At 36.8% G+C, this 23259-nt stretch overlaps 1 protein-coding gene across 1 annotated transcript in view; it reads left to right on the top strand.

The window, feature by feature from the left end:
- Positions 1-23259, top strand: part of ITGA8 (integrin subunit alpha 8) — a 111381-nt gene that overhangs the window by 6225 nt on the left and 81897 nt on the right. The window contains exons 3-12 of the mRNA XM_059477303.1: positions 5324-5424; positions 7946-8069; positions 9505-9566; positions 10864-10909; positions 11867-11992; positions 13150-13194; positions 14601-14644; positions 15614-15670; positions 15796-15848; positions 21292-21497. Of these exons, the coding sequence (XP_059333286.1) occupies positions 5324-5424; positions 7946-8069; positions 9505-9566; positions 10864-10909; positions 11867-11992; positions 13150-13194; positions 14601-14644; positions 15614-15670; positions 15796-15848; positions 21292-21497 (864 nt within the window). The remainder of the gene's footprint in view (positions 1-5323; positions 5425-7945; positions 8070-9504; positions 9567-10863; positions 10910-11866; positions 11993-13149; positions 13195-14600; positions 14645-15613; positions 15671-15795; positions 15849-21291; positions 21498-23259) is intronic.

Genomic DNA, 23259 nt, shown 5'->3' on the forward strand with positions numbered 1-23259 from the left:
AATTGCTGAGAGACAACTTTGTTGTACTTTTAATTGTTGACACACTTAAGTCCACTCTGCCAGTAAGACCTTATCTGGAACGTCATGGTTCACTTGTAGCATTCTGATTTATAATAGACTCTCATAAGTTTCTTTTGTAAGTCTCAACCCTATCTAAAGAAAAGAAAAAATACTCTTAGCTATGTTAGTTCAAGCACTGAGGTCTTAATTTGTTTTTGATCAGATTGTATTTAGGGAAAAAATCCTACTGGGTTTGCTGATTTCTTTTTGTTTTTTTGATTCGTGGAATGTCCAAGTAAAGCTCTCTAGATATGATCTATTAAATTAAAATGACTCATAAGAATAGCAGCTAAGCTGCAGTAAAAACCAGATATAAACTAGATTGTTGCAGAACCAGATAAATCTAAATATAGAAGCAACTCTTCTTATCATGACACTGTTTTGCATACCCTCACTCTCCCTCAACTTTGGAGTCCCTTTTTTTCCCCCAGCATTAATTCAAAACAATGTTTGGTTTAGTGGCCTAGATCATACTGAGTATTTAGCTGTGATTTGAATTCATTCTCTCTGGGGAGGGTCTAATATCAATGATGCTGTGAAAGTTACTGAGTTACCTTTGCTTTGTAACAGGTGGTATTATCTAATAGTATCATCACTACCATAAGAGTAGTGATATGGTGGTAGGATTGTCAAGATTCCCTTGTTTCCCTCACTTCTAGAAGATGGGAGCAAGTTTGCCAGGACCCTTCCTTCTCCCTCTTCCATTCTGTAAGCCAGAACACTAAAGATGCAGCAGAGCTGCTTTCAGAGTTCACTGAGGTTGCTCAGAGCCTTTTGTAGCCAGCTTCTGAAACCACCCCAGAGGGAGAGAGCCACAGCCTCTCTGGGGAATCTCTTCTAGTGCTTAAGACTTATTCAGAAATTCCCCTGCTGCAACTTGTGTCTTGTTGCCCCTTTTCCTTTTGCTGCATACCTCACATGGGAGTTTGGCACTCTCTTCCCTCTACCTATTGAACACTGGATGGAACACAAGTAGATCATCCTTTGCTTTGTCTTCTTTTGGCCAAACACCTGCAAGCAGTGATATCTGAAAACTGTACATAACATTCTAAGTCTTATCTCCATGTCAGGGATATTCACTTTCCTTTACCTGTAGAAATTTCTAGAGATATTTGTTTGTTTTATACATTTGTATTCACATTTTATACAAATATGGATAGATTTAGGTAATTGTTCACCTCTACTCTGTGTATATATAATCATGTACAAATATATTAAATCCATGTACTATATTTTAACTATGTTTTTATATGATGGATGTATGGATGTGCATAGATACATACAGAGATATATCAAAACAGGTATTTGAAAGAGATTTTCCATGATGGATGTAGGCACATCTGAGGGCAGATTGTAGCTCAACCTGTTGCAGATGCCTGGTTAATGAACATCGGTGTTTTTCCAGGACATACAGACAAATAGACCCAGAGCATTTAGACATAATACTTTTCAAAATTCCAGAATGGTGAAAATTTATGTGAAAGAGCTGCAGGTGTATTACATAGTCAGGTATTTTGCTTTGACTAGAAGCATTGTTTTCCTGTGTTATGTTTGATTAAATATTTTCACAGAATCACAGAATCATTTAGGTTGGGAAACACCTCTGAGATCATGGAGTCCAAGCTTTGAATGATCACCACTTTGATTTGCTTTTGTTCATTTGAGTATTTTTAAATTATGAAAGATGCTGCATTTTTTATTTAAAGTTTTCAAGAGCTGAATGAACCACACTAAGTAATTACCAGTATTTGCCCATGCATCTCTTATGCAGGTATTAAATAGTATAAAAATATATATTGGTAAGGGAAATGTTTGATTCATGCCTATTAAGCTGTTTATGATGTGCTTAGTGACTGAGAGGAGACCAATTCCCATAGAAAACACCAATTTACTCTAATGTGTGTAAATGTCTAACACCTGCTCTAGATTCAGACTTTAATTCCTACAAGTGAATCTGTGCTATTGCTCTTAACATGGGTTTGCTTTTTGCTGTCCAAACTCAAATTTTTCTATTTGTCCAATTACTGTTTTGGCAAAGTAAGGGACTTGTTTATTTTTCCATTTGGTAGCCCATAGGTACCTCAGCTAAAAAACTGAGTGAAGGAATGCTGGTTTTCATCATCATGCTTCTGTATCTTCAGAGCTGCTTCTGAAGCTGGATTGCAGGGCAGTACCATGTATAAGAGTCACGGCTCCTGCAGTAGAGAATGAGGTGCTTTGGGTTTGCTGAAATGCAATTTAAGGATGTTCTCATACCTAAATATATATTTGTAAATCTCTCTGCTCTTTGCATACTCCTGGTTGTCTGGGCCTTAGTCTGCAGTGCAGTCTTAGGCAGTATTATTATATGAGTGACTCCAGAGCTGCATCTCAAGCAAACTGAGACTGTCTGGAGCAGCTCCTGGGCTGGCTCTGAGGCAATCCAGCTGTACTCAGGCACTCCTTGGACCTCTCTGTGGGCAGCCCAGGCGCTGTGTGCCCAGCCCAGCTGCTGCCTTGTACTCCTGCATTAGTGTCACATATCATGATACAAGATAGCCTGGACTCCTTCCTGAAAGGGGCCAGGCACTCTCCTCCAGAAGAGAAGATGATATGGGAATGCGACCTGAATTCCCACCAAGTGTTTGCTCCTCACAGAAATACAGCTGTGGGTAAGGTACGGTATAGACTTGGCCTGTGGGCCTCAGATGCCCATAAATAGCACAAGGAGAGATATTTCCCTGTCATAAATTGGTTTGTCAGGATACAGATATGCTACTTTTTGAAATGCTTAGATGATGTTTTGAGAAATATACAGATTTGAGTTTTTTTTAAGCTGGATTGGGATTTATGTGGGTAAATGAATAGCATTTATCTGAGTCTAATCTAAGATGGTCATCCAGGGCTATTTACAGTTGGTTTAAAAAAAAAAAGGTACTTTAGGTACTTTTAGGCCATGATTCTTCTGACCTCAGAGTTTTGGTTTAGGAGGAAAAGAAGTGGCTTAGATCATGTCCTCACATGTAAGCGGGTGACTAGCTCAGGAATGGACAATTGCAGCAAGGCACAATAATGACAGTTTGGGTGTATTCAGACAAGTTAGTTGTGTATGTTGCTTCATTTTGCTAAAGATACATGGAAAGCAGTAGAGGTTTTATAGCATTCTGAAATACTGATTAGTTGTTACATACAAAAGACTAAACTGTATTTTAAGGCACAACCTCAGAAACTGGGAATATGACTCCATAGCTCTAGCAAGGATGCTGAACAAAACTGATTAGAAAATTTCTATCAAAAGAGATTTATCTAGAGGGAAAAACCCCTATTTGTTAATTTACGTTTCTGTGATATTTTCCAAATTATTTTATAATGAAAATCCCATGCCACATGACGAAGGATTCCTACTACACCACATGCTACTAAATGAGGTGGGATTGTGCATGTGTGTATGTACAGTTCTTGCAGATTTATTGGTAAATTCAGCTGTAGTTTGATAAATCCTGCAAATGGCTGTCCAAGTTTTAAAATTTAATTTCTTTTCAAATGTTGGTGTACTTTGCCAATAGACAAATATATTGTTTTGATTGAAAATGTAAGCTCCTTTTAAGTTAGAATACAGGCTACGAGTATCCTCAGAGCCGGGCTTCCACTGGCAGCTGTAAGCTGCTCATGGCTGATTTTCAAGCTTCAAAAGTTCTGTTTGTATCAAGACCCCATCTGTGGACATTGATAATATTCAGATCTGCTGGAGCATTAAAAAAAAGAAAAAAGAAATCTTTAAAGTCTGAAAGAGTCTGACTTCACTGGAAAAAATAATTGAAAGTAGTGTTGCCAACAACTAGGTAGGAGCTGGCAGCGCCTGCCATGCCCTGTGTCAAATACGCAGTCTCACATCCACACATGTTCAGGCCTAACTTCAACAAAATATATTTTTAAAATTAGTATTTTTAGAGTAATTTTAAATTATACTTCTTGAATTTTTAAGAGCTAAATATTCCTGAAATTTATCTCCCTAAGCATGAACTTCAACAGTAGCTGCTGTAATTGGTGCAGCATGGAAGCAAAAACTTGCATGAAGGAAGATGTTTACTTAGAGACTTTCAGACTTTAGAAGATTCATTCTCATTCAACTTTCCTTCATGTTTATTGGGAAAAAATACAGAGATGGAGTATCCTTGTTCTCCAAGTATGATACATTTTTCTTTCTAATTCAGTTTATAACATTTATGAGGTTACCATAAGCTGAAGTCAGTGGTGAGCTAACCTTCTAGAAAACATTCAGGTATCTCCTGTATTCCTACTGGGCAAATACCAAGGAGTGTTGACTTTTTAAAATGTTAGTTGTATTTTTTTCTCAGTTATTTAAAAAAGTATGTAAATCCTTAGAATATGATCTGACACTATTTTTTTTTAACATTCCAAGGTATACAGTATGTGGTTTTATTTTCACTTAGACTTAAAGTGACCAAAAAGGATTGATTCTTCTGAAATCCCTCCTGACATGAACCAGAAACAAACATAAGGGAATGCAGATACAAGGGGGTAGGAGTAATGCCCTTCTTATGTATAAATTGAAAAGTTCATTAGGGATGACTGGTAAGGGAAGAGCATAGCTCATGAACATATGGGAAATCAGTTTACTTCAGAGAACTGAGGGTGAAGGGAAGGGATGTCTGCTTTTTATTAAAACCTGAAATGCATTATAATTGGCCTGAATCTTTGCCCAGATGGCTTCTCTTATGCTGACATCTGCAAGAGTGCATATAAAGCAACATTAGGAAGCTGTCTCTTGTGACAGTGTGTACACATGTAATTCTGTTAAAAACTAAGTCCTTTGCTATCTGTAGTGTTGGTCTTTGAATAAGCATGCTGAGAAATGTCATTTGTTTGACAAAATCTAATTACGGAACATGCTTTTTACATGGAAAGTTTCTACTACATCTGAGAAAACTTATTAGGGCTTTTCACCTATTTTTGTAGATTCTTGTTCATTCTTCATCACAAATTCCAAGTAAACTTTTTTTTTTCCCTCAAGGGGAAACACAGCATTTCTTACTCTAGTCCTCTGTATTCTTTTCTAAAGTTTAAGTGTTATTATTTTGAATTTTCATGTGTGAATTTAAGCTGGTTTTGGCTGACTAGTGAAAAGGTTAAGTGATACTAAAAAGTCAATTTCCTATTGAATGGGTTGGATGATGACAAGTGAATGCAATGTAATATATCTGTTAATCTCTTCACTTGTGTTAAAAATAAAGTGTCAACATAGTGCTTCTTTCTTTGTCAGACAACAGGAAAATTAAAGTCAATGGCACCAGGGAACCTATTGAATTTAAGACAAATCAGTGGTTTGGGGCAACAGTCAAAGCTCATAAAGAGAAAGTTGTGGTAAGTCTTATGCATTTGATATTAACTTGGAAATAGTGTTAAATTTTCTCAAATGTATATGTTTAATGGCTTTCTATGTGTACATTAAGGAAATAACTTTCTGATTATGCATGAATTATAAAACAGAGGATGTATATAATTCAAAAAACAAAAGCAACTTATAAAATCAGGTTGAACTGATCTAGTGAAGGTGATCCTGCTGCCATGTGAAAACAGCAGAATGTCATATTGTTGTGGAAGTGAATGATATTTTTTTAACAGATAAGAGACATATTTCAGAGATGCACAGGAATTGATAGCTGTCTGCTATAAAATATTTGGTATTATGAAGATATATCTGGAATGTTAAACACAGAATGTCGTGAAATTGCATGTATTTGAATGTCATGAAATGTTTTGAAAGCCAAGAACCTCTGCTAATGTTCAGTTAGGAAAACACTTATCTCTTTTGTCACATTTACATTGTTTTGAAGATCTGTCTCATAGTGATGGTGACACAGCTGCAAAAAAAGCTGATAAAACCAGCTCCAAATCGAGATGGCTATCAAATTGATGCAGTATCTCCTCTCCAGTTTCACTAAATGTTTTACCTGTATTGATAGGTGCTTAGCAGTGGGCAGGTATTTTTATTGCCTAGTGAAGTGCTGGTGATGCTGCTTATACATAGACATTTTATATTTACAGTGGCATTAAGGTTTACATTAAAAACAGCACTGAAGTAATTGTGACAAGAATAATTGGTTTGGTCATTAGTTTTACTTGTTTTTGCAATTACCAAACAAAAATTTACCTTGGGATTTGATTAAAACTTCCAATTACTACTTAAAAAGTAGTCATAAGGGAGTAAGTATTGAAAGGAAATGCTTTCCCTTATATTGAATGCCTTGTAGTTAACCTACAGAAGGATTTTGAAATGAAACCGGTAGTGAGTAAAACATCACCCTATTGTGTTACAGAGCTAAGTAAACATAAAAATTCTAAAAAATTCTAAAAATAGATGAACATTTCTCATTTTCTGTATTCTACTAAACAATTCACAAATTGAAATAAAATAATTCTTTGCCACCATTTGTGAAATCTTAGTCAAGTGATAAGAAAAACTCATCTCCAACAGATGTGCTGTGTCTGTAGTGACCAAATTTCATTTATTTGGGGTAGCTCTTCTCAGAATCTGAAAGTGAGGTATAGTCAACACTTTCCAGGCAAAAAAAAAAATTGGACAGCAGAGCTGGAAAGCTTTGTCTGTTAAGCTTTGTAGGCTAAGAGAAAATGTCATCAAACATCAGGAGCTTGTTTTTTAAGCTACATTTTTAATAGTAAACTGCATTAACTCAATTTATATTGTTCTTGTTTCAATCCATTTGGCTTGATGTCAGCTGTACCTAAAATCACCCCCACAGGACACAGACTCCTCTTTGGTGCACTCTGGTTGTGCTCTCTGTTTCAATATGCAAGGTTTCCTAGGCAGGGGTGTGTGAGGTGACCCTGCTCCTTAGGCCATTGCTCCACAAGCTCTGGCTGGCAGTAAGCTCTGAGTAGCACTGTGGTTCATGCTAGTACTGATTGCTGAATGAAGGCTAATACAATATTGTAAACAGCAGCAATACCTTGCCAGAGGTAGACAGCTTTGTAATTGAAAGAGCAGGACAAGACAGAACATGAATGAAGGATTTATTTGCATCCTAGAGAGGCAAGGCTGCAGGTAGAGGGAGTGTCTTCATGCTCCCAGGCAATGAAAAGTTTCAGGGCACAGGAAACTGTGAGGAATGACTTGCAGTCCTGAGAGCTCATTGTTCTTATCTTTCTAATTATCTGGATTACCTTCAAAAAAGATAATGCTTCTCTCTACACAAGTTGTATATTTTTTATCTTTGTCATGTTTGTAACACCACTGCTGTAACATGGAAGATTAATATCTAGCCAAAGCTTCCTTAGCACAAAACTATTCACTCAGCCTGTTGAATGCCTTGTAACTGTATGCTGTCTATGAAGATTTGAACCAGGTTATAAGGGGTTATTACCAGGCAGACACTCAGATGATTGTGATTAACCATATGACAACAACCTGACAAATCTCCTGCTGAGTGGAGTCGGTTCTGCTGCTACACCAGTTATCTTAGAACATACCAGGACAGAATTGGGATTGCCTTCAGCCACATATATATGATATGCATCTTAAATTATGGGATCAGTTCCTGTGCAATGAGCAGTAATAGAGCAAAGGTATTACTTGTGAAGCAGACCTAGAGAGTATTTGTAACATGGCTTAAATGTGACTTGGAGTCCCTGAACGATTTCACCTGCCAAGGCTATAAGTGAAACATCAGTGTGCTTTTCAATGAAAATTTATAATGAAATTATATGAAGCAGTTATCCTGCATTTTCTTCTGTCATCATTGCTATGTCAATGATCCAACACGAGAGAGAATCCTTGTACACAGCCTATTAAAAATTACATTTGCCAAATGCAAGAGTGTGTGAAAGTATGTGTGTCTTCTGATTTGTGTTTCTGTTTTTATAGGCTTGTGCTCCTCTGTATCATTGGAGAACCCTTAAAGACAGCCCTGAGAAGGACCCTGTTGGCACCTGCTATGTAGCAATCCAGAACTTCAGTGCCTATGCTGAATATTCACCTTGTCGCAACAGTAGGTATTAATATGAGCAGTCCTGGATGAAGGAATTGATTTTGCACTGAGTGTGTTGATTCTTTCAGTCTTCACACCACTGAGTTTTGATTGAATGCAGATTATTGTATGATGTTATTGCATTGAATGAGGGTGTAAGTAAAAATTAACATTAAACTATATGCCTATAATTGGATGCTTTATTGTATAATTCCTTGAAAGAGGAGAAACTAAGTAAATTAAGTGTTTGCAGTTATAGTAATGAGCTATAATTGGTTCAATTTTTGTGGCTTTAAAACATAGCAAACAGATCTAGATAAGAACCAGACAGCATATTAAACCAATTATTCATACTTATGCTGAGTATAAATGTCTCATCACAAGGTCATGATTTGAAGATCAGATCCTGCATGGAAACACACAAGCCTGTGTCATTGCTCATGCCAATATCATCCACAAGAGCTCATTTGTGAAGAGCTTTCAGCATGGAAGAAAGCCATGCACATTAACACTGCTGTTCCACACTCTTTTCTGTGCTGTTCTGAGCATGTGGTAGCTGTCTCTGGGCCTTGCTTCTTGGGGAATAGGGATAAACCACATCCATATTTTGAACCAGATTCAGCCAACTAGAAGTCTGCAGAAAATACCACATTAGGTTATTATCAGTCATTCATCTTGTTCAGCATTCTATGCCTATTGTAGTAGGGCTTTAAGCAGAGTTTTGTTGTATCTTCCTTTTAAAGGCTAATCCTTGTCTCTGCATGGACAGGCACAGAAAGAAGCTGAATCTGTAAGAAAAGGTGTCCTTTAGGTCTGATTTATGGATGGACTGATGTCTCACTGGGCCTTTGGGAAAGGCTTATGTTGTTTGAAGAGAGAGTTCAAGCCCTTCCTACTCTCAGTTTTGCACTCCTGCAGTCTTCTGGCACACAGAATTGCCATAAGATGCAGGGCAGCACACTTTGCACAATTATATAAGGATTTGGAGAATAGAAATAGAAGTAGCCAGAAACAGGAAAGTTGTTTTTCCATGTACACATCCTGACCCTTACACTGTATCAAGGTTTTTTGAGAACACCTTAGAGTAAACACTTATTTTTGTATTTATGACAGATCAGACTGTGATGAGCATTCTACAATCTTGTTGAGTTTTTTTTACTTTTTTATCTCCAGCTAAATTAAAACTGAATCCTTGATGGTTGTTTCAAGGGTCCTTTCTTGGCAGTGGGAGGAGAAAGTCCCAAGTAGCAGATCCTGTTTTAAAAATGTTCACAAGGGACTGCGTGACTGGGGTCTTGCAGAAGGTCTTGAGTTGCTCTGCCCCTTCTAAAAAATAATACACATTTTCACATATTTTGGCAGTGTTACATTTCATAGTGTTACAGCTCCAGGAGTATCTGTGTTATCTTCCACATGCATTAAAATCAATAAAATGCTTCTTCCTTCATAATTGCAGGCAATGCAGATCCTGAAGGACAAGGCTTTTGTCAAGCAGGTTTCAGCTTGGATTTTTACAAGGTGAGATTCTGCTTCTGAAGTATTTTGACCAAATGTCATTATGATATATCTGCAGGGTTCAAGTGCTATCTCAGTGATCATGAGTTTATCTCCATGCTGTTGGATGTGGAAACTTTTGTGAAGTTGTTGCAAGTTCTTGTCAAGAATCAAACTTTCTTGTTTCATTAATAAAAAGAAATACTCAATCAGCACCTGCTTTTCTCTGCAGCATTCCACTTTGTCTCAGTCTATCTTAACAGATAATTAGGCAAAAACTTCTATGTGCTTCTATCTCAGTCTATCCCACTCAAAATGCTTTACTTGACTTTCAGGAAGGAGTGGGGCAGGCGCCAATTAGTTTTAAAAAGTTAAAATATGTCACTGTTTAGTGAGAAATGACACAAAGCATCAGAAGGCTGAGTGGGATATAGCACCCATTTATTTTGGACTGCTCCTTTTTAGACACTGTTCCAATGCAAGTGGGCTGATTGGTCATTTAGTTAATACATTTCACCTTATTGGCTAATTAACAAGATGCCCTTTCATAAACAACATTTGAAAATTATAAGAAAACAGATAGTAGGAATACAACACCTGCAGGTTGTTTATAATAATAAGCTGTCATTATTTATCTTCAGCTCCCTAAAGTCTCCCAGGCTGATTCTGAGAAAAGTTATCTAGTTTTCTGGCTGTCACATCCACAAAAATAACCAAAGGATGCTTTTGGTGGCAGACTAGTCATTGAGTAAAACCATGCTCATGTGGGGATGAAAGTACCTAAGGGAAAGGACTAGATTTTCTCAAATGCCAAGGGGGTCCAGTAACAACGTTGTGGAAGAAAGGATAAACTTTGTGTGATTGTTGTTATCTGGGCCATTATTTACAGCACCAGGGCTTCAGGTAACTTCGACCTGACCATTGCCATTCTTTCGAGCGTTCTGCAGCTGCCTTGTATAATTCTCTCTAAAACATTACTGTAGTTTCATTGAATTGGAACACCCTCTTTTCTGTTAACTTTGATTTTTTACAATTAAGCAGCATTTTGTGAAATAAGTGGTGAAATAAATGGCTTTCATTCAAGTGCAGATGCATAGGGTGATTTTGACTTTTTTTTAACTGTGGATTGTCCTGCACATCTATGTACCTACATCCTTTCCTTGACCATGGCTATTCTCCGTTATCATGATTCTGATATTGTTTTGGTCATTTAAATTGCTTTTTTTCCCATGTATGCTTAATTTTGCTGTGGTTTTTTTTTCTTTTGTTGTGTAATTTTGTTCTTTTGTTGTGTAATTTTATTTAATTCTGCTTTTTGTAGAATGGAGACCTGATAGTAGGCGGGCCCGGTAGTTTTTATTGGCAAGGTATGTTCATCTGGCTGGTTAACTGGAGCTAAGAAGTGAAGGAGAAAGTATTGTTGTTCTAGATTTGCACTGGTTTTTTGGCTTAAGATAACCAGTATCTGATCTTATTTTCAACAAATGTAAATCAAAAGAATTGTTTAAAAAGCAACTGAGCATAAAAATAAGCGATGAAAATCCAGGATGTGGGTGGTTGGAAAATCCAGGAAGTTAAACAAATGCAAATAACTCTTTTTATGTTGGCATTTTAGTATATTTGTAATTTAATTACTAAGTTGAATTTTTCCCGAGAAATACTGCAGGTTTAAAATTTGCTAGTATTTGCAGAGCAAATATACTATTTTAAAAAATGTTTGTTACTGTTCATTCTTGAACGCAAGCTTTATAACTATCTACAGGGATTTTAATTTCATTTGTGGCATCACTGCAGGTTCCAAGATGCAGTTTCTTGTGTAGATAAACCCTGAAGTTTTTTGGTAAAGAATTAAGGGGTTATTATTGTTTTAACCTGTTCTTACATGTATGATGTAGCTGATTCCCAGCCTCTGCCTACCAGCTTGCCCACTGTCAGCCTCTTTGATGTGTGTTTTTACATTTTTTTTCAAGATCTAATTGATTGTGATAATAGGGAATTCATAGCTTTGAATTCTCCATTGAGAAATTGCTTTCATTAGTCTACTCTATTTGTACAGTGCAGTGACTTTAGTTTGAGTTAGTAGATTGAAATGGATCTGAAGGTGTTTGAGTAATGATTCAATAGAGATTCAGTGCCTTGTTTTAATGATTTATGTATACTCTTGAGACTTCCAGGGTAATAATGGAGAAAGTTTGAGAGGAGTTATCTGCTCTTTGTGTGGTACTAGGCTCCTTTCTGCTCTGTTCAGGTGTTCTGCTATCCCTGTTTTATAGAATCTGGCCCTCTTTTAGGTCCCTTTCATTTATGAAGCTGTTTGAATCCAGGTCAGGTAATCACAGCAAGTGTTGCAGACATCATTGCAAATTATTCCTTCAAGGATATTCTGAGGAAACTGGCACGAGAGAAGCAAACAGGAGTGGCACCACCCTCATATGATGACAATTACATGGGTAAGCTGAGTTCTGTATGAGTTAGCAATATATTCTAAAAGGGTGAATCTTTACATAAGTATGAAAACAAGCCCTACATTACTATTGTCTGAGTTGTGAGAGGATTTGAACATGTTTTGCCTTAACCCAACCACAAATCTGTAGTTTGCTGGTTACTTCAGTGACATTACTAACATTCTTAAAATGATGCACAGCAACAGGATTTGAAGGTTGAGATCTTGAATGGCTTGTTAGGGTTCTTATTATTTGATCTTAAATAATTAGGCAGAAATACAAAATCTTTCCATTTATGTATTTTTTCATTACAAGATGATGGATTGAACTTAATGTAATTAAAGACAATTTCAATTTTTATTAGATAAATTTAAATCCAGTTCTGTGGTATTTTGTACAGTACTACACAAATACCCAATTTATTTGCAATGATATTTAAAAGATACAATTGAAGTAAGCAATAAAAGAAGTAAATTTGAAGATTTTATGTAATTAATAGAAAAAAGGCTCCTTATCTACTTATTAGTACTGATCTCTAAGAATGTCTTGATGCTGACATGTCTCGATGCTGACATGTCTCTGCATGTAAGGCAGGTTTTTCTTCACACAGTTATAGAAGAGATTCAGTGGAATTTGAAGGTGTGTCCTTGCACTGTTTCCCATGGATTTGAAATTAAAGTCCCTGATACAATCCAGAAGTCTTTCTTTACTGTGACAGTATTTACTATCTCACAGGTTTACTAAAGCTCCAAGAGGTGTTTTACTCCATCTTTGGAAATCTGTTTTCCATATAAAGCTCAGCCAGGACATTCACACATTACAGTACAATAATGAAGACCTGAATTGTGTCAATAGCTATTAGGGCAAAACACTATAGTACCTAGTGTTTTTTTTTTTCAGATGAATTAGTAAATATTATTGATTTAGAAGCTCATTTTTGGAGAAGAGGGATCAATTTCTTATACATTCAAACCTAACATTAATTTAGTCATAGTAGTGTGATAAACAATTTTCCTTTTCTCCACACAGTTTTAGTATACTAATGTTAGAAAACTTGCATTCAGCAGATCCATTGAACAGACAAATCTGATGTTCCTTGCATATTTTTTGAAAGAAGTTGGTTTATCAGGTTGGGTTGTTTTTTTAAATTTATCTTTAAACAGGATACTCAGTGGCTGCTGGGGAATTTACTGGGGATTCTGAACAAGGTAAGCACCTGTGTACTTGAATAAAAACCATATGGCCATGGACTTTAGACTAAATTCCTTGTTTTGGGTCTCTGCACAGGAACATACCTATTATACATTTGAAATGCTGGTGAGACTTAAGCTGTCTGTACTCAGTATTCTCAGAGACAACTCTTTCCTGAGACAGTATAGCATAACAGAATTAAAGTAACACAAAACTTTAATTCCATAAGGGGTGACACTCTTGAGTGGCTGAACAGCTCTGTAGTCCAGACTCACAAAGCCAGTAGGGACATAGTACATTTCCACAAGTGAACCCAGTGCTCCAGAACAGCTGCTGCTTAACCCCCTCTGCAGTTAAAGTTGCCTGTCCTGCATTATGAAGGATTCAAAAACTAAATCCAAAACCACACAGTTTTGAGCCAAGCATTATGATGTGTAAAAAGAGGTATCCCAGTAATGGAAAGCTACATCTTTGGCTGCTTTTTAAATGCATACTCAGAGTTCTATAATGGATGCTTTTTGAATTGGATTTCATGTGAATGACTGGCACAGAAATATTGCATAGTTGGCTGACTTGAGATTCATCCTGTGCCATGTTCAGGCTTTCATTAGTACCTCCCCTTCCCCTTGAGCAAACACATTCAGTCAGAGGGGAGTGCATGATCCTAGTGAGGAACAGAGGAAGGCTTGGTCAGTACAAGCAGGTGGCTGAGGTGCTCTGTTATCTGAACTTCCTGCTGCTGTCTTCTGATATGGTTATCCTAATGAGGCTGCATTACTGCAGGCTGAGACTTTGCTTATTCCTTCTTTTTTTTTACTCATTTTTTCTACTAGTTGTTTAAGATTTTGCCATTGAGCAAAATTACTCCTAGAAGGCAGATAGGTCTAATGTTTAATGTTCTTATTCAGTGGATCCTTGCAGTGCCACTCACAAAAATTTCCTTGTAATGCTTTTAGATAGACTGGGCAGAATTTGTCAAGCACTTACATGGCATCAAGTGAAATAATGGATGAGACAAACTGTTGGTAGGCAAAAAGAAAAGAAGTATTTGTAAGGACAGTTCGGTTTAGCTTCTGTGCTCTAGTATGTGATGCCATAACTAATTCTTGTTCCATCAGTACACAACTGTCAGGTAGCAGGCTGAATTCTACCAAGAACTTTATTATACTGTGCTATGCTAAGCAATGCTAAACAGAAATGGATGGGTCAAAAGTCAGACTGAAATATTTTGTGCAAGTAAATGAACCGAATGAATGCTACAGTCCTATGAAATTATGGCTTGAAGTGATTTACAAGTCTTTCAGATACAGATCCTAAGGGATTTGAAATATGTATCAAGGAAGTTTTAAGTGGTGTGGGATATATCTTGAATGTACAGCTCAGATTGCAAAACCAGTTCACTGTTGATCATTTATCCTTTCAGAGCTGGTTGCTGGAGTCCCAAGGGGTGCACAGAACTTTGGCTATGTATGTACTGGACCTTCATTTTATGTTTTTCACAGTAAGAAGGCAATTAAGCTATTTGTAAGGTTAAATGCTACATTATATTTTCTGTCTCCTTCATACAAAACTTTCAAATCAGGGAAAAGTGCCACTGACTTTCACCCTCAGACTTATCTGGTTGGGTTGGAATGCCTTTACTGGTTTGGGTTTTGGATGGTAAGCACTTAGTCCCTTCTGAAGTCTGTTTTCACTAGGCAGCCACAATTACAATTACGTGCTCTGAGTCTGACTAGTATCCCTATACCCACTGAGTGTTATCAGACCTAAGCTCAGCCACAGGTTAGCATATTTTTGTGCAGTGCTGTGTCCACAGTGCAGAGGAGTGCAAGTTCAGATTATTCATATCCATTGTTTACTGTCAGTGCTGTAAGTGTATACACGGAAATCCAGATGCAAAGAGTCATGATATGCAGTTAGAAGTGAAGGGAGAAAACAATATACATTTGTGAATACAGCTGTTAACTTGTAGGCAAAAAGTTCCACAAGTAACCTGACTGGGAAAGTAGATCACAGCCACAGACATATTCTCTAGTTTTGTGGACCCCAAATTCCTGGTGTCTCTGGGACTTATTTGTAGAATTTTTAGGAAAAAGGTGTGTATATGTATGTATATACATTTATGTATCTGTGTATACTTCTTTATGTTTTAAGTTCATGTTTTCATGCCTAGTCACTGATTAGTTGATAGTCTGTGATTTGCTGTTGTTCAATGTCCAAGGAAGGGAAATACTTTTCCCTGTTTTTTTCGTGGGGAACCTGAGGGTCATGAAATCTTAGCAATTTGTTCAGGACCATACAGGATAGCTGTGGTGAGACAGAAAAAAAGCTGTTTTTTCTTGGACCATCTTTTAGTGTGTTAAATTCTTTTGCAGTGATGTCATGCTGTAGCATCTCCATGTGTGCCTGAAACTTTCTTTATTCTTCTGTTGCCAGGTCTCAATTATTAATTCCTCTGACCTGACCTTTATCCAGAACTTCACTGGTGAGCAGGTAATGTCAAGCAACTGTGTGATGAAATATTGTATATCTAGTGCATCAAAGAGGATTATCAGTAAAAAAAACTTTACATTTTATATCAAATATGAAAGCCTATCTGTTGTTTTTTTTATTTTCAGATGGCGTCCTATTTTGGGTACACAGTTGCAGTATCTGATGTTAACAATGATGGGTAGGTTACAAAATATATTCAGCTCCACTGAACATTAATAGAAGCAATGACTGATATTTATTAATAAATGTAGGTTTTCAGGTGCTTTATGCCTCAAAATGCTTCTCTTGGCTTCTCTGCTTCTCTAATTTTAATTTCCCACATAGACTTATCTTTGTGCAGCCATGGTGGCATGAGTATTTGCAGGCCTAGTTTGGGTGAGTTTATCTTCCTGAATGTTTATTCAAAGCAGTGTGTCAGAGGAGTGTCCAGAGTCCTAGGAAACAGATCCAGGTAAAAGAACAGTGAATAAATTGCACCACAGGGAAGAGATTGGGAGAATGAACTTCTGACTTTCATCTTTCTCACATACAGGAAAATTTTCTCATCCATAGCTTCACTTCTCAATTTTAAAAGCCTTCTAATGTCACCAGCTCTTCTTTCTTCATTCTAGCACCTGCTGGTTGGCCATCCATGTTTATCATTCTGAGGACCAGCAATTGTCTGTGCCCCATAGTTGTTACAGCAGGCACTGTGTGTGTCAGAGGGATAACAATGCTCCAGTCTCAGGATCATGATACCTGGGGATCATTATTCCTAAGATACTTGGGGGTTTCAGGCTCTGTTGAACAAAACCTTTGTTAACTTTCAAGTCATGTAAAGTCTGATTAAATATTTTAGAAGAAGAAGACTTTAGTAAAAGAATATTTATAGTAGCTATGTAGCAAGGAGATAAAGATCCCTGAAACTCAAAGGCTTGGAAGTCTGCACAAAGATGAGCCAAGATAATATTTAGAGATGAAGTGTACTATTGCTTATTGCAAAATGCCTCAGATGTGTCTACATCATATGTTTTTCTTGTGATCATTTCTTATTAAGTGCTTAAACATAGTGCATGAAATAATTTTTCTGGGTTAAGTGATTTCTTCTCATCAGTGACTGGTGACCCTTTAAAGATTGAGTTTTACAAAAGAATAGAAAAGTAACAAAGTGGTAAATGTTATTGCAGTTACAAAAAAACCCAACAACAGAACAGGAGCTTCAGCAGTTTCCATGGTGGCTTCATAGAACTCAAATCTTACCAAATTTCTGAGATTAAATTTTGTCATAGTATCACAGCTTTTGAGAATTTTGGTTTTTCTGATATACAGAATGAGAAATTATTTAGTCCTACTGATCTATTACAAATGTGAAAGGGTGAAGGAACATTCATCTAAGGTGCAATAGACACTCATTAGACTTTCAGGGTACTTATCTAACTTCTCACTGAACCAAACTGTTTCCTGCGCAGGTTATTTCCTGTTAACCCTAGGGTTACTTGGCAGGTCTCATATTTTCTGTGTACCTCTAAAACCACAGTTTATGTCAATAATATAATCAAACTGCTGTTGAGGCCTGTGTGGTCTCCCGGTCTATATCTTAAAAGAAATCTAAAGACTCTTCCTGAGATCCAAACATCCCACAGAAAACAAAACACAAAAAGCTCTGCTGGATAAACATGTCTGATTAGATATGTAGCCTGCCTTGACTGGTTTGCACATATAATCAATAGAAATATTTATCTGAAAGGAAGAGTAAAGGAAGGGGAAAAAAGCAAAAGGAAATTAACACTTCAAATTCACTTAGGCATTTTGTTCAGCTAAGGATGAGGAGGTAGTGGTGGCCCCATCAGTATGAGAAACCTGATTAAGTTATTTGCTGAAAAAAGAACACAAGATTATTAGGAATAGTGCTTTGCTGTAGTAAGACTCATGATATGCCTCAAAGATTAGGCTCATCTTAGGAAAAAAAGTTCTGTAGATCTGGCCCAGCAGTTCTGTGGGTATGGCAAAGTGAATCATGCAGTTTTATCTGCATCACATCAGGACTGTAGGCAGAACAGGGAAATTGAGGATACTGTTTGAACTACCCTTTAGTTGCCTGTTGCTAATACTGAGAAATCCACAATGAAACTTAATAAATCAAGTTTGCCATCAACTCACAAGCTACATTCCTAGTAAAGAGAGAAAAAGAGAGCAATTTTAATTTAGGCTGAATCAGTCCAATAAAAATAGTGAAATAAACTGTTTGCTGGTTTTTTTATTTAGCTTATATCAAAGCTTTCTGTAGTTATACTTTGACCTCTTGACATTTCCCATATTCCTGCTTTTTATTACTCTGCAGGATACAAAGGAATGGCACACAGTCTCAGCAGGTGGTCAGCTTTGTGCTTTTTAAAGATTTTTCTTTTTAATCAGAAGGGAAGTAATTCTGGCTGGTTACTTTTCTGTGTTGGAGAAAAAATTAATATATAATTTATGTTAACTCTAGCATCTTAGTGCAATAATGAAATCTAATGAACCACTTCAAAATACCACTGCACACTGAACTGCATTTCCTTGTTTAATATTACTGTCCAGGGGCTTTTGCTTTTATTTACTCATATGGCTTTTTAAAGGTAATCACATCAAACTGAATTTGACTCGGAACTCTCAATTTTGTAAATACAAACCCCTACATTTTAAAAAGCCAATTGAAATATCCTCTTTCACCAACAAAATGCATCATACTAACCACATAGGCACTTAGAACCTAACAAGTACACACACCCCCCATGCCCCCTTGACTACTTGCTATCTAAATAATTAAGTTACAGAAGCTGGGAGGTAGAACTGAATATAAAGTAGGGTAAGCAGCAATTGTTTGCTTATTTTACCCACTTGAAGAGGAACCAGAAGAAAGTAAATAAGGATCAGAGAGAGTTGGGTAGCTGACAAACTCTTCCTTTCTAGCTATAGTACACTGCTGTGACAGCACAAAAAACCCAAACTCTAATCCCAAACCTCTAGAACTGCATAAGGGAGAGTTCCCTCTTGCAAAGGATTTGCTGAAGCAGTGTGGTTTGACCTACAGTGCTCAGCTCTGAAGGAGAAAGGGGAAAATTTAAGAGGGTGAGGTGCCCTTGGTGGGGCAATACAAGACAAACCAAGTTTTGTGGGTGCTCCAAGTGGCTCTGCTGCCCATAACCAGTTGAAAAATAGATCAGTGTATTAAATGACTTCCCTCCTTCCACCTGTCCCTCAGTACATCAAAAGATGAGCCATTTTAACTACCAGATTCTGGTCCCTTCTCCCTGGACTGTTCATGCATTTTATACAGTCCTTGTCATTTATTTTAACAAAGTTGAAATTTTACCAGAAAAATAATCCAGTACTGTGCACTTCCAACTGGGATGCTGTACTCCCTGTTTAATAACCTCCAGCTCCTGTCTGCTTGCTTTCTCTATCACCTGGTGAATCTTGTGTTCTGGGTTAGGCTTCTGCTTAGAGAGTTTTAGTACACAATAGGTAGTCTGTTTAGTACACAATAGTTTCTCTTTTCACCATTTTAGGCACTCTAGATATTGCTCTCTGAACCAGAGTTTTAAAGGTATCTGGGTATCTATTTATTTTACATCAGTATGCTGAGAGCTTTCTGACTCTCAGTCATTTGGTTCCTTGTCATCTCTAAAAAAATCTTCCTTTAGTCTTAAAATCGCTCATTTGTAAAATATTCAAGGGAGCCAAGCACATCTTTTATTTCATGGTTTCTACCACACTGAACTCTGTGGGGTCCCAATGTACTGGGAATATCTGCACTGTGAGGTACTGAAATAATAATTGATGATAGTGCTACTGTGTAATGCTTTTAGTACATGGCATATGTAAAATTACTTATTTTGAAAAGAGCATTCATTATTTCTTTCTGTTGTTGCTGTTGTTTCATGGCAACCATTTCAGCTGATATTCTGTCCCAATCACAAACATCTTCCATTAGTAGAGGAAGACTTTTAATGTTTAGTGTGAAAGGAAAATCCCACCTTTGATGTCAAGTCAGCATCTGCTTCCTTCCTTTTTAGTTATTTATGCCATAGAGCAAAATCTAACAAAAAAAATAGGACAGCTGTACCAAACTGACCTGACATTTGGAACTGCACTTTCCTTTATGGAAACATGCTATAAAATTTAGTAGAAAAATAACATTCCTAGAAGTATTTTGTCACAACTCACATAATCTGTAATTTCTATAGTGAAATTAATTTTTTTTCTAGATAAAATATTCTATGCTAAATTCTATGGTGTCTATCTTAGAATTATAGTGTACATCTGTGGTAAAATAGTAGCTGAGATACTGCTGAATCATACTGAATCATATGGATTTTTTTTCTATCAGGATTAGGAAAAACAATGTAGTACAATTTTACTATTTGGTTTGCTAATAGATAAAGACTCATATTGGAAATACGATGAATTGTGAATAGAAAGTTTTCTGTGAGCTTTACAAGGTTTGAAAAAAATTTTGCATTAGAGCAAGAGAATATGTTTTCCAAATTAAATATTCTGTGATCAAGTATTCCTAGTTATTTGCAGTAACAGATTTCCTTAATACAGATGATCAATGACCACTGAATGTAATGCAAATTATTTTATTATTTGGCCTTGAGCAACCTTCAGAAATTAATCTGATACCATCATTTCATATCTCAGAGTAGTCCATTAAGAATGCTTCTGCTTTTTATGAGTCTGTCAACCACACTTGTTTTTATTCTTCACAGTTCATGAAAGGATCTTTTTATTCCCTCTAAATTAGTGTTGGTAATATATTTTGAAACATGACTGTTTAGAACAACAACATGCAAAAGATGCTTTGATTGATCTGTGTTCTTTTACTGATTCTTCTTGGAGTAGCATAATGGACAGACTTTTTCCTCTAAGCATCTTATTTTTATGATTTGATTATGTAATTTCTCTTTAATACTCTGTACAGAAAATTATATGAACACTGCAACTACTTGTGTACCTAATATTGAACAGAAGCATTTTCAGAAATAGGGCATTGGCTTTGTCTCCTAGTTTCTATATGAAGAAGTGATGAGGCATTCTCTATTAATTGATGCTCTACTTGTGTGTCATGCATGTTACTCAAAAATCTGTTGTAAAGTGAGAGGTTCTTTTTCTTTTGGTCACTTACTGGTATATAATTTGCAAAAACTAGATTTAATACTAAAATTTGTCTCTCGCTGGCACTGTTGGTAAAACAGATCTACAGAATATTCACTCTTAGATTCCTGACTTCTGCATCATCAATTGCAAAGTGTAAGTTTTCAGTGTCTCTTGTAGGCATGAATTGAAGTACAGGTGGTTCTATTTAAACCTAGAAAGAAACATTTTGTCTGTGATGATGATCAGACACTGGAAGTAGTTGCCCAGAGAGGTTGTGGAGCCTCCATCCATGGAGATATTCAAAACTGAACTGAGTATAGCTGTGGACAGCCTTCCCTAATTGACCATGCTTTGACCAAGTGTTTGAACTGGGACTCCAGAAGTGCCTTCTTACCTCATTTAGTCTGACTGTATGATAATTATCTGCTTCTTGTTTAGCAAATGTATAAACTGTGTTGTTTGCACTCAGTCTCTCAGTGACCCTGGGTTTTTGTTTTTTCCAGTTTAGATGATATCCTAGTTGGTGCTCCTCTTTTTATGGAACGAGAATTTGAGAGCAAGCCTAAAGAAGTTGGGCAAGTTTATCTGTACCTGCAAGAAAGTGCATTCCTCTTCCAAGATGCACAAATTCTGACAGGCACTGAAGTGTTTGGTAGATTTGGCAGTGCAATCACTCACCTTGGGGATCTCAATCAGGATGGATATAATGGTAATTTGTCTGTAATGTAGTGTATTTCTAACACTGAAATTACAAATGCCCAAGCAGCAAATATTATGTCTGTGCTGTGCTGGAAAAGGCTTTGTAACATATTTGAAATAAATGAGAATTTATACTAATGCTAATGAAACTGATATTGAGACCCAAATCATGAAAAGTGACCGTAAGAGGGCAGTCATATTGACTACAGTGTGATTTTTTTTGCCAAATGCTAGTGTTTTTTTTTAATAAAAATGCCTTTTGTTTTAAAACTATAATAACATTTAATTACTTAGTTAAGATGTTTCATTTTTTTGAAAGCAGAGTTCTTTTCTCCTCAAATGCTTGGAAGAGTTTGATAATTCAGTGAGGCTCAGTACATGGAGCATTTTGTCAACAATGAAAGAATTGGGCAAAAGTACACAAGTACTGTTTTGGAGTCAGTCTTCCACTGGTACTTAAGTACTAAAAATCAGGTGCATGAGTTCTTTTAAATGCTTATAGCACATGCACACAACAAAATATTCATATAACTTAACTGGCAGCCTGTATTCATGCAACCAGAACAACTAAACTTACTGCTTGATTACCTGAGAAAGCTGGGATACCTTGAGCACCTAGAGTCAGCCTGCCAGACATGATCAGTGGCATCTTGGTTTTCCCTGCATGCATTTCCTTACTTCTTATTTCCAGGATGTTAGGGATCTTCAAAGCAGGTACCTTTGCAACTAAAACACCAAGTTTTTTTTCTGGAAGAGCTGTTTTGCACAGTAGCCTTTAGAATAGTTGTCCCACTAAGGAAAAATTAATGAACTAAGGAAAAATTAATTACCTCCTGGGGTGTTTTTCACAATGCTCTAGCCACTAGATTCTAGGGCAGTGTCCTCATTGTGTGGCTGCTGTGCAAGGGATCATTCATGTCAGGAGTCATAGAAGTGCATTGGGGTTCAGAGTGTACAAAGTATGAATGGCTGTGGGTAGGAGCCATTGGATTGTGACTGCTGAGAGCACCCTCACTGACTTATCCTGGAATCCCACCATGGAGTTCAGCACAGCTGAACCTCATGGTGGAGAATTCCTGTTTTCTGCCTGTGAGCAATAGCAGATACCCTCAGCTACTCTGGGCAGGCAGTGTTGGTCTCCTGTCTCTCCAGAATTCAGATGAGGTAGGCAGAAGACATTTCTGCTTTTCTCTGTCACTGTATAAAGACCAAGAAAACTCAGAGCCAGAGTCCAGATGCTCAATTCAGGTTTAATAAAGAAGTCCAGCATCATTTCCTAGATCAGAACCCAAAATTGAGAGCTATAGATACATATCCTCTATTGTTTCCTATTATCTAGCTCAGCTAGAACAGCTGTTGGATTTCAGTCTAGACAATATTGTCTCCACATCCTGGTCACAGAAACTAAGAGCACTGTGAATTCTGCTTCTTGGATGTGGCACCTCATTTTTAAGGATGGAACTATTGAATTATACAGTGTCTAAGAGCTCTTGTGAAATTCCTGACTCAGTACTAGTCCATCAATGAAATGATGATTTGGTATAGATGAAAACATTATATTCCACTGTTCTCTTTTGCATTCTAAAGCATTGGGTATTTGAGGGGGTAAAGTTCTTTGTCTGTGTAGGATATGTTATCTGGGAAAAGAAAATTGGTTTTATCTAAAAGCTACTCCTTATTAACAGGTCAGAGAAGAAATCAAATAAAGTTTTTACCTGTTTAAAAATAGGAAAGTAGAAGCAGGCATTCATTAGATCTTGGTTTATTAAAGC

The sequence above is a fragment of the Ammospiza nelsoni genome, chromosome 1 (assembly GCF_027579445.1).
Source record: "Ammospiza nelsoni isolate bAmmNel1 chromosome 1, bAmmNel1.pri, whole genome shotgun sequence".
Classification (NCBI taxonomy): domain Eukaryota; kingdom Metazoa; phylum Chordata; class Aves; order Passeriformes; family Passerellidae; genus Ammospiza; species Ammospiza nelsoni.